This window comes from Vidua chalybeata, chromosome 1, assembly GCF_026979565.1.
Source record: "Vidua chalybeata isolate OUT-0048 chromosome 1, bVidCha1 merged haplotype, whole genome shotgun sequence".
In the NCBI taxonomy this organism is placed as follows: Eukaryota; Metazoa; Chordata; class Aves; order Passeriformes; family Viduidae; genus Vidua; species Vidua chalybeata.
Genome location: NC_071530.1, coordinates 132911665 through 132926310, shown reverse-complemented (window position 1 = coordinate 132926310; position 14646 = coordinate 132911665). Strand labels below are relative to the sequence as shown.

At 37.4% G+C, this 14646-nt stretch overlaps 1 protein-coding gene across 2 annotated transcripts in view; it reads left to right on the top strand.

Moving 5' to 3' along the window:
- Nucleotides 1–14646, top strand: part of AZIN1 (antizyme inhibitor 1) — a 24560-nt gene extending 9914 nt beyond the window's left edge. Inside the window, exons 1-11 of one of the 2 annotated variants that reach the window (XM_053940486.1) lie at nucleotides 3161–3248; nucleotides 4144–4314; nucleotides 5278–5451; nucleotides 5714–5886; nucleotides 8461–8595; nucleotides 10108–10189; nucleotides 11001–11075; nucleotides 12149–12314; nucleotides 12839–12957; nucleotides 13134–13348; nucleotides 13973–14646. In XM_053940486.1, the coding sequence (XP_053796461.1) occupies nucleotides 5332–5451; nucleotides 5714–5886; nucleotides 8461–8595; nucleotides 10108–10189; nucleotides 11001–11075; nucleotides 12149–12314; nucleotides 12839–12957; nucleotides 13134–13348; nucleotides 13973–14084 (1197 nt within the window). In that variant the 5' untranslated portion in view covers nucleotides 3161–3248; nucleotides 4144–4314; nucleotides 5278–5331 and the 3' untranslated portion in view covers nucleotides 14085–14646. Of the gene's footprint in view, nucleotides 1–3050; nucleotides 3249–4143; nucleotides 4315–5277; nucleotides 5452–5713; nucleotides 5887–8460; nucleotides 8596–10107; nucleotides 10190–11000; nucleotides 11076–12148; nucleotides 12315–12838; nucleotides 12958–13133; nucleotides 13349–13972 lie in introns of those variants that run through there. The other variant, XM_053940475.1, reaches the window with a different exon arrangement.

Genomic DNA, 14646 nt, shown 5'->3' with positions numbered 1-14646 from the left:
GATGCTGTAGCAGTGCTTCTAGGAATTTGTTTTTTCTTTGTAGAATATTATTCCTATCAAGACTGAAGAGATACAAGTTATTCAAAAAAGGGGAAATTGGACAGTAGTCAAACAAATGTTAGCACTTTTTTTCTACTAGATTAATTTTGTTAAGTGGAAAAGCTTCCATGTCTTGAATGTGCTTAGAAAAAGCAATCACTGTTTAGCAGCCTGGGAGAGGTTATATCAGGTTGTTTATGGTTTGTTGCAATTTATGTAATTGAATCTCTACTAGCATATATTCCTTTTGGTCCCTGCCTCTTAACCATAAGATGCTTTTTGATGAATGAGCAGGAGGCAGGTCTTGTTTAGGAAATGATCTTTATCAAAACTAACTTACTAGATAATTGTTCGTTTTGTTGGTGGCGGCTTTGGGTGTTGGTGGTAAAGAGTCCTCCCCCCATGCTTTACTTGAACCGACTCTCCCCAAAATTAAAAGGGCAGCTTTTGAAGGAAAGTATTCTTCTACATCATCTGTCTGAAAGCTAGACACCACAGTCATTAACTATGGGAAAAAAGCCTTTCTTTTAAGAGTGCTAAACAACTGGCTTAAATCCACTCCACTGTAACTCAGATGAACATCCACACTCAAAGAGGAAAAGTGTGCAGTTGGTTAGATTGTATTTCAAAAAAAGCAGCTCAAGGTACAAGCAATTAGCTATGTGTGTCTGGTAAGTCTAAAAATTGTTCAGGGCTGTGACTGGTTCCAGTGGGTGTGCTGAGACTTTCCAGTATGGTAGATCTGGGGTGAAAGGGACTCTTGACTGTGCAAGCTTTAGAGTGTAGGAAGTGGCTTGTAGCATGAAAAAAAAAAACCACCTCAACGAAAATTTAAAAATCTAGCTAAGTAGTACCCTTGTATATACAGTAATTCCTTAAAAAAATTTTCAGTGAGATGCTGATGCCAGCATTTCTTTCTGGGGGGGAAAAAGATAACTCAACCTTTTTGGTCCTCTGCCTCTGAAAACCATGGATATTTTATGAAGATGACTGTGGTGTTTATCTTTGTTAGACTGATTCTAAGGCAAACTTAGTTCACAAGCTTCTTTTGTTCAGTGGTGGTATTTTTTTAAGGAGTTTTAGCTATTAGTCTCATACTGAGATATGACTAACTAAACGCTTTCCTGCTTATTATAATCTACCACCTAGTCATTGTTTTTATAACTCACTAAATCCCTACATCAATGTGATTAATTATCTTGCTCTTCTGTGATTGTTTTGGATCTTCAGGATTCCCTTAAATAATCATAGGACTCACTATATATGTGTGAGACAACTTTTTCTTACCTGGGGTACTTGTCTTTATCGTTCAGCTTCTGAACAGAAGTAAATATTCTTGCTGCCACTAAGTTAGTTCACCTGGCAGTAAATTCTTCTTGTAACAAACACAGAGGGCATGTTTCAGTTGTGCAGAAAGCATATAAAAAGCCTGCTGGCTCCTTTCCCATTATTTGGCATAATGACAAGCAGGAGCAACTGCTGCTTAGTTGTGGTAGTATTAAACTACAGCAAAGTAACTTTGTTCATATTGTTGACAACATTAACTAAACCTATGTTGCAAATCGTGGTGGTTTTTTTGGTGGTGTTTTTTTGTTTTTTTTTTTTTTTTTTTTTTTTTTTTTTTTTTTTTTTTTTTTTTTTTTTTTTTTTTTTTTGTGTTTTTTTTTTTTTGCTGTATGAAGGTGGTGGAGACTGAGTTAATACCATGGTCCTGTGATGATTTGAAGCCAAAATTATCTTAATTTTTATAGTCCTAATGAAGTACTTTTGGCTTTCAGCTGTAATGTTTGTGGTTTCTATAAACATTTTAATTAGAAAAACAATTCTGCTATTGTAAATCTACGTGCAGGTGGCCTTAGAAAAGAACCATCACCTTTTTTACAACTACTGTGCAACTTCTGTTGAGAGATTTAAAAATGTCTTGGGTCTTCATTTAGAGAAGGAATCTAGTTAGCTAGCTGCTTTTGATCAATCTTGTGTTAGTCATAAAGATGACAGTTGAAACAAAAATGTGGTCAGTGGGTTGATGTAAGCTAATAAGCTGCTTTTAAACAAGACCCACAACTCTAATGGAATGTAAGCTGCAGATTGTTCTATTAATCAAGTAAAGCAAATGAAGGTATATGGTCAGCTGTTGGTAGTTTTCTGCTGTCTGCTGATTTTTACTTGTGATTAGTCAGTCTGCATTCTAAGATTATATTTAACAGTGTTTTCAGTGTTTGGACTTTGATTTAGATTGTCTTTTGGAAAACACTGTATAAACTACTAAGCTAATTTGCAGTGAAGATCTGAGGATAAGCAAAATGCAAATAAAGTTAGACTGTAACTATCACTTTATTTTAATAACAGTTCTACATGCTAAGATTATAACTTTTAAAATTACTTCTAGACTATTGGCTTCTTTTTATTAACCTCTATTTTAAGTTTTGTAGGTAATACTATGAACAGAACAACAAAATAAATGTCTAATAAATGCAATGTGTAAATGCAGTGGCTATAAATAAGCATCAAAAACCTAGAATGTTAACACAAATATCACTGCTAACATTTCATCAATAAGCTACAAGTTTTCTGTAACAAATTCAGAAGTATTCTATTCCAGTTGCACACTCAAATGCTAGCATTGCTTAAGATGCTGTATTTGAGAAGAACTGAGCTGAGACATTTGTACAAATATGCTGCACTCACAGTATTTTCATAGTTTGCGTAAACTCAGTGCAGATCAGTGTACATACAGTCTGGAATTCTTCTCAAGAACAGCCTTGCATCAGTTGTTTCTGGAAATTAGTTTCAGATTTAAAGTACTCAGATTCTGTTTTATTCTTGGCTTCAGTAGAGTTGTTCTGTCCAGATCTCTTACAAACGTAGGGTGAGCAGCGTAAAACATCTTTGGTCTTTGTAGAGGGTGTGTTACTGTTTGTAGGCCATCAGGTGTAGAAAGCTGATTTTTAAATAGCAGCATGGTATGCTTTGTGCCTCTTGTTCCATTGACACATGTTTTCTTTGTACAGTTTGTTGCATAATTTAAGGACCCGGATATAAGGCTTGGAAGCCCATCCCTTGTGTTTCTTGGTTTATGACTGTCGGCTTTGTGGAATACGGCTGAGATGAAAGGATTTCTTGAGGATGCAAATTATTCCATTGGTCTGTTGGATGAAGGAGCAACTCTTGCAGATGTTATTGACAACTGTATTTATGAACATACTCATGTAAGTTTGCTTCCCAGTTCTTTTTATTTAGTTCCCTAAGTCTTCAAACTAGGTCAAAGTATTTTAGAACTGATGAGCTGACAGCAGCTGAGAAACAGTCCTCACTCACCTTATAAAGTAGTTTCCTCTTCTAATTCTGCTTCTTTGCTGTTTTCTTGCTTTGAGCAGAATTCTGTTGGGAAAATTTGGGCATCAACTCTTCTCTGAGTGTGACTGGCAAGAAAGTAGTCTGGCTGATGTAATTAAATACAAGTTTTCCCATCTCATTGTTTCAAGAGATTTTATTAGCAATGGGGTTTAGATCAAGCACCTGAAATTATGCAAGTGGATATATTCAGTTAGAACCTTTTTGTTGTTGTTCTTTCCCTGAAAATATGGCAGAGTTCTGACAAATGTGTATGCTGAGCCAGTTTAAAGCCATGTTTAAATTTTCTGTGGGCCATCATGGTTAATATTCATACATCTTCCTGTTACCCTTCTCCCCACTGGAAACTCTGGTACAAGCACATTGTGAAGTACTATCTTTCAAGACAAACTGGTGTAAAAGCTACTGAAGTTTAGCAGCCAACTGGAAAGAAACTGAGTAATTTTGTGTGTACAATAGTCATTTTTCGAAAAAGGCTTCACTCATTTCTTAGGAGGAGGCAGGAAGATGTACCTTTTGTTCTGCAGACAAAGTTGTAGAAATAGAAAACTTTTTTAAAAAGGTTCATTAAGCAAATCCTGTGTTCTTCATATGCCATACATGTGAGTTGCTCACTTTTCCCTTGGTTTATCAGAACTATTCATGTACAAGTGGTCAACTATAGTACAGCAAATAGCTAAATTCCATGGCCTTCTGAACTCAGGTGTAGGATTCCCAAATCCTGATTCCTAATATTCTTTTTCTGTCTAGCAAATAAATAGGTAAACTACTGGCAACATGTCATGTCTCCAACCACTGGCTGGCTCACAGAGGATAGCTGCCTCCTGCTGCTTTCATTTACTCCTTTAGCTCAAGGGGTAGAGGCCTGTGCCATGGATCTAAAGCTCCAGATCCCATTCCTGCTGGTGACCCGTACAGGGGGTCAGTATGCTTCCACCCGATGGAATTTCTATTTGTGTTTTTTAAACAGAAATAAAGACTTTGTATAAAATAAGCCACGACATTTAGAGTTTCATATCTGCAAAAGTCAAGTGCTAGAATTAACATTTGATGTACAGTCTCAATTCAGATCCATCATATATTTTGTGATGGTCTTTAATTGCTTTACAGTAGGTCATTCACCTACAGTAGTTTTACTGAGTGCACATTATGAACAAATCTGGAATGATCTGTTTGCATTTTGATCTACTACACCTGCATCATGACCTGATTGTGAGAAACACTATGTTGTAACAGATGTGCAGAGGGAACTTAACAGTTCCAGAAAAGTTCTTAAAGATTATGTACTTGAGTCTGTCACCTTTAACATGGAGTCTAGTTCTTAAAATTCCTTTTGAACTTCATTCTTCACAAGATGTGGAGATAAATCTCAAAATTGACTTCCTGAACTAAAATACAATCAGACAAATTTTTAGTAAAACAAGCGGTTACCTGGATGCTAAAATAATGTTAGTGCATCAGATTTTATTCCTTGTATAATAAGTTATAAATTACATTGAGACTGTGGAAGCTTTCATCCCAGTGGATTTTCTTCCTATAAATAGCTGCAGACTTCTGAAAATAAAAAGTTGAAAGAAATGTGTAACTTATTCTGTATTTTTTGATAAAATCAGCATTTGGCATTTAAGTAGAATCTTTTATTCAGGAATCTCAGAATATTGTCAATAGCATTCATAATATCTCTGAAGTGGTAGGTATTCCCTTTGGTTTTTTTAAAACTAGCTCAAATTGCTAGGTGAGCAGAAAAACATGATTCAAGGTCAAATCTAAAAGTTAAGAGTAGGTTAAAAAAAAGGTACATAATTCTTTAAGACTTTGGGTTGTTTGTCTTGACAGCAAACCTACAATTTCAGATGTTTTATTTTCCTATTCTTCCTTTTGCAGACTGGAAAAAAGGCATTTTATGTTGGTGATCTTGGAAAGCTTGTAAGGAATAACATGCAATGGCAGAGCGTGATGGCACCAATAAAGCCATTTTATCCTGTAAAATGCAATTCTACTCCAGGTGTACTCGAAATTCTGGGAACCCTTGGTGTTGGTTTTGCATGTTCCAGTAAAGTAAGTTTTTCTTGACTGTGTGCCTAATTTTCTTTCATATGTCTGCTGGTTTAAATTCATCTCTTTGGTGTTAAGTGCCATGATTATAAATAAAGTTTGAACTGTGAACTCATTTGTAACTGGCTGTTGAAAATCTGTACTTCTGCCCTAGAAGCAGTAGATAGTTTTCTCTTTAATGTGGTAGTAGAGCACATCTAATAAAAATTAAAGGAAAGATGGTACAGTGCACTTTGTCAGACTTTGGTATGCTCCTGTTTTTCAGGCTGAAATGGCTTTGGTACAAGACCTGGGCATTTCTCCTGAAAACATCATATACACAAATCCTTGCAAGCAAGCCTCTCAGATCAAGTATGCAGCGAAAGCTGGGATAAACATCATGACTTGTGACAATGATATTGAGCTGAAGAAAATTTCACGTAACCATCCAAATGCCAAGTAAGTGTCAAAATTCTGGTTTTGCTTTTAATGTGGGGGAAACTTTTTGCTTGTATTCTGGGTGGTTTGAGTTGCAAGCAAAGTACATGGCTTCTTCAGTACAAGTCACTTGTATCTTCTTCTGTCTTCTTTCAAAGTAGCTTTCTTGCATCTTTTCTTACTGAGGCTTGGCTTCCTAAAACAATGGCCCTTGGTTTGGGAGAAAGTGATTTTTTTAGGGCAATCTTCATGTAAAGGTTTCAGTGATTAAAGTTCAGAAGTCTAGGATTTCATCATCTGCAAATAACATCTCCCTCCTGCTCTGTTTTGGCTTCAGTGTTATCTTCCAGGGAGTTCTGTTTGGATACTAGGGCTCTGGCTGAAGTCAGGGCTGAGCTACCAGTGAATGACCGTGTGCATTGGATCCCACCTGGGGTTTGGGCACACTCTGCAGGTCTATTAAATACACCTGCAGGTATTTTCACACAATTGAAACAGAAATTTTTTCATCACTTTGGTATTAGCTCAGCTGCTCTCTGTAGAAAAGTGATCAAAGCTGATCATCTGGCTGTTAAATATGGCAACTTTATTGCTGGCAGTGTATAATGGTCTCTTGGACTGATAGGCACTCCTGTCATTTAGCATCACATCCCTCACCTATGAATGCTTTAGCTTTGGGCCATGCCTTTAAGAAATATGGAGCCAGAGTCTAAGTGAATGTTACAGTGGTTTACAGTGATTAAAGATACAGCTTTCCATAAGTGTCATTGGAGAAACTGAATTCCAGATATCCTTAACAAATTCCTTGGTTCTGAAGAGTCATTATTGAAGTATTGTGTCTTCTCCCAAAACTGTGGCTTTTTTTTTTTTTTTTGTTTCACTGGTTTTTTTGGGGGAGGTGGTGGTATTTGAGACAGTGTTTTTGTTTTTTTTTGTTCAAGACTACAAGATTTAATATTGCTGTTGCTGGTGATAACACTTCATGGAAGTCTGTGCTTTGCATACTGGAGAGAAATTTCTGTGCAAAAATATTATGTATTATAAATAAACTTCTCTGAAACTGCTGGCTCTGGTATACTTAGTGGATTTGAAAGCCTTGGCAATGCTAAAGCTGACTGTTAAATCATTAGTGTTTTACCAGTTATTCACTGGTGGCTTTAGAGTTTTGTTAGTTTTTATGTTGATTTATTTCCATGATTCTAACAATCTCTTGGATTTCTAGAAGTCAGATTTAGTGAGTTTTGCTTGAAAAATATCTTGATTCCCTTAAAATGCTGCTATAACAATTTCTCAATAAATTTCACACTGGATGTCTTTAAGGAGGGGTCTTAATACAAGGTTACAAATCATAGCATGGATTTGAATTTTTGTATTGCATTTTAAAGAGTTTGACTTGTAATAATTTTTTGCTATAGTTAGCACATTTTTCCAAATGCTTCACAAAATACTGACTACAAATTTTTTGAACAGAATTTTCTGTGCTAGTGAGAAGCAGGAAATGAAATGCTTGTCAGTTTCTCAAGACAAAATGATATAAATTAACAAGGATTGCAGGGCAACCTGTATGAGAACTTAGGACTTTTTGCTCTTTACAAAATGCATGTTAAACACATCATGAAACATTTGGAAAGTACCTGTAGAAGTCATGGTATATGTTAGGCCAACTGTATTGGCTAGGCTGAGTTCTGTTTGTTGCCTGTCTTGTAAAGAGCTGTTTCACTCTGATTGCAGAGTTTCTTCCACTCATTTACACTCCCCATCCTGGTTAACTGCAGTGTGCTCTGTCCAGTCTGCATGTATGTCATGACACCACCTCTGTTTAGTTTACTGCATGACTAATTAATTGATCTTGTGGGAGTGTGACTTTCTCAGCAAACAGCAGTTTGATTTTTGGGAGGTTTGGAAGTATGTCTCTAGAGGTTAGGATGTGACCATCAAGTGTTACTTTAACATAGAAAAAGATTTGCCAGACCTACCTAAAATGAGGCTTTGACCAGACAGAGGAAGATGTCCCACTGCATAAGAATGTAAGAAATGGTACTTGCTGCCTCTCTCCTCTTCAGTGTCCTGGAAAAAGGGGCAGGGAATGGACCGATCACCCTACCCCCTCATCCTGAGTCCATGTGCTCAGCCAGACGGGGAGGCTATGTGATATGGCCAGGGTGTGCTTTCAGCCTGGTGTTCTCCAGATGCTGAGTTTAACTAAATCTGATATATGTCTAACTGAAGGGGAACCTCTGGGCTGGGGAGGAGTACAGAAATGGGAAAAATCATATTAGTCTTACTAATTTTATGAGGAACTACGCTTTAGTAGAAGGTAACATTATTTTTTATTACAGCACTCAGCAGACTCTTGCTGCTGCAAGAGTCTTAGTTGCTGCATTTCGAAATCCCTTGTCCTTGTTGGCTCCATGTTTTAGCCCCTAATTGCTAGTTTTTTCTCTGTACAGGATTGTTATTATTAGGTTGCCTTGATTCATCCATCGATGGAGCTGGAATACTGACAACATAATCAACACACTTCTGACAGTCTTCAGGCTTCACATGTGCTGATGATGTAAACCAACTGCCCCAATCATCTTCCCCTTCTCTTAGGCTCTTACTGCACATTGCCACAGAAGACATTACTGCTGGTGAGGAGATGAATATGAAGTTTGGCACCACCCTGAAGAACTGTAGGCACCTTATGGAATGTGCTAAGGAGCTGGGAGTCCAAATAGTTGGTGTCAAGTGAGTAACTTCATTGTCCTCTGCTGGCTGAGCAGATATTTGTATGATGTACTTAAGATGTAAAATAGAAAATAATTTTTTCCCTGGTGACACTATTTTACAAGGTTTAAAAAAAATCAAAAACCCCAGACAAACAGTATCACATCAATTTAGAATCATGAGCTTTTGCTTGCAAGCACAAACTAGTATGAAACAAAGTAACTATTACAGACATCAAAACCATATGAAATGAAGTATCATAAATCCTTCTGTCAGCATAAAAACTAAATTTAAAGGCCTCTCCTGTTCTCTAACTGTACTCTTGAACTTCTATGGTAACTCGATTTGTATTTTTCCAGCAATAAACATCATAAGAAAAGTGCTAGTACAGCATGGAATAGGTTGGATACTTTGAACAAGATGAACAAGGGGTCAGATTTTGAGTTAGAACCTAAAGGTTAAGGTTCTATTACACTCTTTGATCATATCAAGACAAAATACTCAGATAAGTTTTTGACTTGCACGTGGCAGGAATGAATCCTAGAGTTCCAAGTTTGTATAAATAATCTGTGGTATTTTAATTGGAAGCTTGATGGATATTTTACTGTATCTGAAAAAAATGTATGCACGAGTCTGCTCTGTCTGCCATCAGCTACAAATCTCTCACATGCTCATGAGTGTTTTAGGAAAGCAACCAAACAAATAAATGGGTCATCAAGACAATAAAAAAATGTTAAGCCAGATTTTGATGATTTAAACCATAAATGTTTTGATGTTATATCTGTTCGAAATGGATATTAAAGCATAAACTACAAATGTCTTAATAAATTAGATACTACTGAAAAAACATTCCTCAACATATAATGTCTCAACCAACTTTTACAAAAATCATGTGGGTCTTCTGCATTATTTTTATTTAATTTTAAATTCCACACGTGGATTCATGCAAGTGAGTTTGAAAAGTGACCTTTGCCTCAAAACGGCATTCCTTAAAGGAGTAGACTTGGAGTCGAGAACACTGTGGCTCGGGTGTGTGTATGGTCTGTCTAGAACCAGTAGACCACATTCCTGTTGCGGAAGCCCGTAGGAATTCTGGCACTTGTTTTAGCACCTCAGTGCCTAAGTGCATATGGCAGTACTTGAATTTTTTGAACAAGGAACAAGAGGGGATTCAGGAGCTTGTGGTGGGCATCAGTACTTCTCTGCAGCTTTGGCACCTACTGAAGAACAACTTTTAGCCACTTTGCTAGTGAAGACTGAAAAATTCAGTAAATCTGTTGTTTCTCAAAGATGAGAATATTGTGGGACATTCTTAGTATTAAGAGGAGGGCAACTCTCAAGTACAAATTTGGTGAAATAGAAGGCAGTGGTTGTGGTCTGAGCTTCTTTGCACAGTTGCTGTGTTATCATTTAAGCTTGTTTTGAGACACTTGGAAATGAATTGCTTCTGTTGCTGTTTTATATGGTGAAACAATTTGGTTGGTCTGAAAGCTGCATAGTTCAGCGTATTTACAGTGTTTTTATTTCTTTCAGATTTCATGTTTCAGGCTCTTGCCAGGATCTGCAAACATACATTCATGCTCTATCTGATGCTCGGTGTGTGTTTGACATGGCTGTAAGTAGATCTATACACACATGCAATTGCTACAGTAGAGGATCCATTCTATTCCAATCATACTAACAAACCAACTACATTCTTTCCAAAATAAATCATTGGAGATGGAACTTTTAGTAAGGGACTAAATACTCCTTTGTGATATGTGGTAGAAGTAAAACCAACTTTGTCATAATTATGGTAATGAATGCTGTCCCACTGACAGGCAGTAGCCTTACATGCTATTTAAATTAGTTTCCCACTTTGAGTCAAAGCTTTTTGATATTCAAATCTCAGTCCTGTAAATATACAACTGATGCTTTTAGGTTACATTGAAATGAAACAATTGTATGCTAGCATCTGTTGTGGTATGAGGAGTTTGTAAACTAAACAGAGAAGACTGCAAGTCTTTTTACTCTTATTACTGCAGTGCCTTAGCTGTGGCTGGTAACATATGGGGACAATAAAATTGAGGATCTTGCTGATCTTTGTGCAAATTTCGTTGTAGTGGTGTTGTCACAAAATTAGTGAAATCCTAAAACTGCCTTTTGTCAAAATACACCACCTGTTCAGCAAACACTGTCTGAATATAACAAAAGCCACTTGGTATTGCTGTGGGACTTGCAGAGAATTGTGTAACCAGCCTCTATTGACATCCCAGTGCTTTGCTTCTAGATTTAATGGATCTGTACTATGCCCTTACTCCATTAGATGTACTCAGCTAAATAGTTTTAAAAGCTTAAATACACAGAAAACAACCACAGTAAGGAGCAACAAAATATTTTTGCATTTGCCGTTGTTCATGTACTTACCTTCTGCCTACACATTTTAGGAAGAATTTGGCTTTAAGATGAACATGTTGGATATTGGTGGGGGCTTCACAGGTTCAGAACTTCAGCTGGAAGAGGTACGCAATGTGTTGGAAGTTGACACTCTTACTTTTGAAGAAGTTGAAGTGTTTAACCTTCAAACTGCAGCTTGAATTGATAGCTGAAACATAGTTAAGTTCCATGCTAGACTGTAACTCAAGATCTCACTAGTTGGGTTTGTGTTCTTGATGATGAATAGTGTAATCTGTTCTTGGAGGTGATCATGACTTCTTTTTAATCCCATTCATCTTGGGTGAATGCTCGTTTAAGTGTGTTAGAGATTAAATTACTATCTGAAGCAGCCCTAGCAGTAATAATTCAAGGTTTTTCTTGACTAGTGTCCAGCTGGTGACTCTCGCATGGTTTGGGCCAGGGTACCTTTGCATGCTTTGAATCATAAACCCTGTTGCTACTGGATGAAAATTTCCAGTATTTTGCTTTGGAACTGAAAGCTAAAGGTCTTGATTTGGCTGGCCTCTGATTTGGCATAAATGCTATCTTTAGTATGAAGTGGCACGTAAAACAGGATACCCAGTTTACACTTATGTTGTCTTAAAAACAGACTCCATGAATTCAGAACAGTGAAAGTGATGTATGAGGTGTTACTAACAGCAATCAGGGCTTTTCTCTCCATTCTAATGGTTCTGTTACTTGTCCAAAATATCTGTTAATCTTCAAATATCTGTCCTAAGATATGAACATTAGTATTAAATAATTCTGTTTCTAATATGATACTATTCAGAACTGATCACAAAAAGCTCCTTTGCCCATTCTTGTGGGTTCACATGTCATTTTACATTATCTGTTGTGCTGGATGGGCACTGAAGTTACTGGTGCAGTCATGAGTGTACCACAGCTTGAACTTTGGTTGTGAAAAGAGACTGTATAGTAATCAGACTCATGGTTCTCAATCTTCAGTGTTTAGCAGAATGATCAGTTTTCTTACATGTTGTTTATAAATTGTGGACCTCTGGTAAAGGCATTTCTCAGAGAATGGAGGACCAGAGTAAGCATTTGGTGTGCTGACTATACTTGTTGCTGACTGGAGGTGTGTGTGTGATACATCCATAAGCTGAGTTCATTGGCCTTACCTCTGACTTCAATTTCCTAGGTTAATCATGTCATCAGGCCATTGCTGGATGTCTACTTTCCTAAGGAATCTGGTGTTAATGTGATTGCAGAGCCTGGATGTTACTATGTTTCATCTGCATTTACACTGGCAGTGAACGTCATTGCAAAGAAGACTGTTGAGTATGATAAACTTCTTCCTTCTGGAGGTAAGGGTAATTTGTGTTCTTTGTTATGAATCAGTACAGATAACTGCCCACTATTAGTTGGGATTGATCAGTTTGTTTATATATTTAGTGCATCCCCTAATTCTTGCACTGTAATATGCCTTCTGGATTCTGACCGTATGTTATCTGTGTGTCTCACTGTTATTTTTATGTGGCACTTCTTGTATCCTTACTAGGTTAAACCTATAGTGGGTGCATCACAGATGGTGTGTTAGAAGGTTCTGTATTAGAACATAAAAAATCATGTCACAGAGCAAGCTACTTCCCTGCTTCTCTGGATTTATATTCTTAGCAGTGGTTATTACTGAAAGTATTAATTTTATTAAGCCTCACACTTAATAACTGAATTTATAATCTGGTCTCATACAGATTACTCTGCTTGTAATTCTCATATTCCAGTATATATGGAACTCCTTTGTCAGGAGAAAGCAGCTGACTTGAGTTAGATTGCAAAAAGACTACTAATGACAAAACATGCATGCAAGACAACTTTTTTTTACTTCCAGTGGAGCAAACCAGGAATGATGATGAACCAGTATTTACATATTACATAAATGATGGTGTTTATGGTTCTTTTGCAAGTAAATTGTCTGAGAAACTGAATACTATCCCAGAGGTTCACAAGGTGAGTCCTTCTATATTCTTCAGAGGTAGTCCTTACTATCCTTCTTTATTGAACATATATTTAAAACTTCATGCATATATAATTGCATGTTATTTATTAAATTAACCTTCTGTATATTTGAAAATTTTCTTATTCAATAAACTGAAGCCTGAATTGCCTCAATCATTTCCCTATAGAAATACAAGGAAGATGAGCCTCTGTTTGCAAGCAGCCTTTGGGGTCCATCCTGTGATGAGCTTGATCAAATTGTGGAAAACTGTCTTCTTCCCGAGTTGAGCGTTGGAGATTGGCTGATCTTTGACAATATGGGTTCTGGTACCTTAGGTGAACAGTCTACCTTTAACGACTATCAGAGGCCACTGATTTACTACATGATGTCTTTCAGTGACTGGTAAGAAAACTATCCTGGTAGTGGCAAGGTTGCTTTTGCTTCCTTTGGGGAGTATACGCTTATAAATTACATTCCGTGCCAAATAGAGGAAAATGCTGAGTGCAAGAATGTGCCTTTTTAGTTTGTGGAAATTTTTTTGTCTCTGACTGCTGAGACTGAACTGAGATCTGTGATAAAATGCCTACTTTGTTTTAGGGCTGACAAAGGAAAGCAAAATACCTGACTGATCTCACCTGTGAGTTTCAGTGGCAGTTGTAAAGTCTTGTACTGGCTTAACAAAAGCTGTTTGATATTAACCTTTGAGCTTTCCTAATACATGTAACTGCAGCTTGTGTGCAGTGTTGGCACCATCACAGGCAGGAAGGGCGGTGATGCTCTTGTGGTGATGGAGAGTGTGGTAACCCATTCCTGCCCCCAGGCAGGCAGGGCCTTTGTGCTCCCACCCCTGGAGAGTGGCAGCATTTCTGTGTGTGCCAGGCACTGGCACAGCTGAGCTGCCTTCTGCTGAGCCAGGGCCAAGCCATGCGGGGGCAATTGGCTTCAAGTGCTGTGTGGAGGCTGGGTTCTGAAGGGAAATTGAACCTGAAAACATGCTATTACATCTCTTGACCTTTTCTGCTGCAGGGATGAGATGCAAGATGCTGGAATTGCTTCAGACACATTGATGAAGAACTTCTTCTTTGTGCCTTCGTGCATTCAGCTGAGCCCGGAAGAACGCTTTTCCACTGCAGCTTAAACAGGCATTAACGCTTCATTTAGACCTGCAGTTGCAAGTCTGTAGTTTGTCTGGTCAACATTCCAATGTGGAAGAAATGGAACAATCTTGAATTCAATTCATTCTCTTCAAAACTTGAAAAAATAGTAATAGTAATGGGGACCAGGCAAAACAAGCTACAGCTACAATTCAGTGGGGTGGGTGGGAGGGTTAAATAATGGTGTCCAAATTTAAAATCAAGTTCATTCAACCCCTGAGCGTTAAATATGCAACAAAATGGATGACTTAGTGGAGATGGAAACCCATCACTTGGGTTCTTCAACAGTTTACATACAAGTACACAGTTTTTATACTAAGGATTCCTGTTAGAAAAGTCTTGTAAAGTTATTGTCTTTCGCCCAGATATATCAAATGTCAGTGGGAGACCAGTGTGACTTCATTAGATGTTGTAGTGTATTTAGAATGTGTAAATTTGTGCTTTGAACTGTAGTTTAATAAATGTAAAATTGCATCATAGTATTTGTTGTATTTGACCCATGATGTATCCCTTGTATGATTGCAATAAAACTTTGTGTAGATTTTA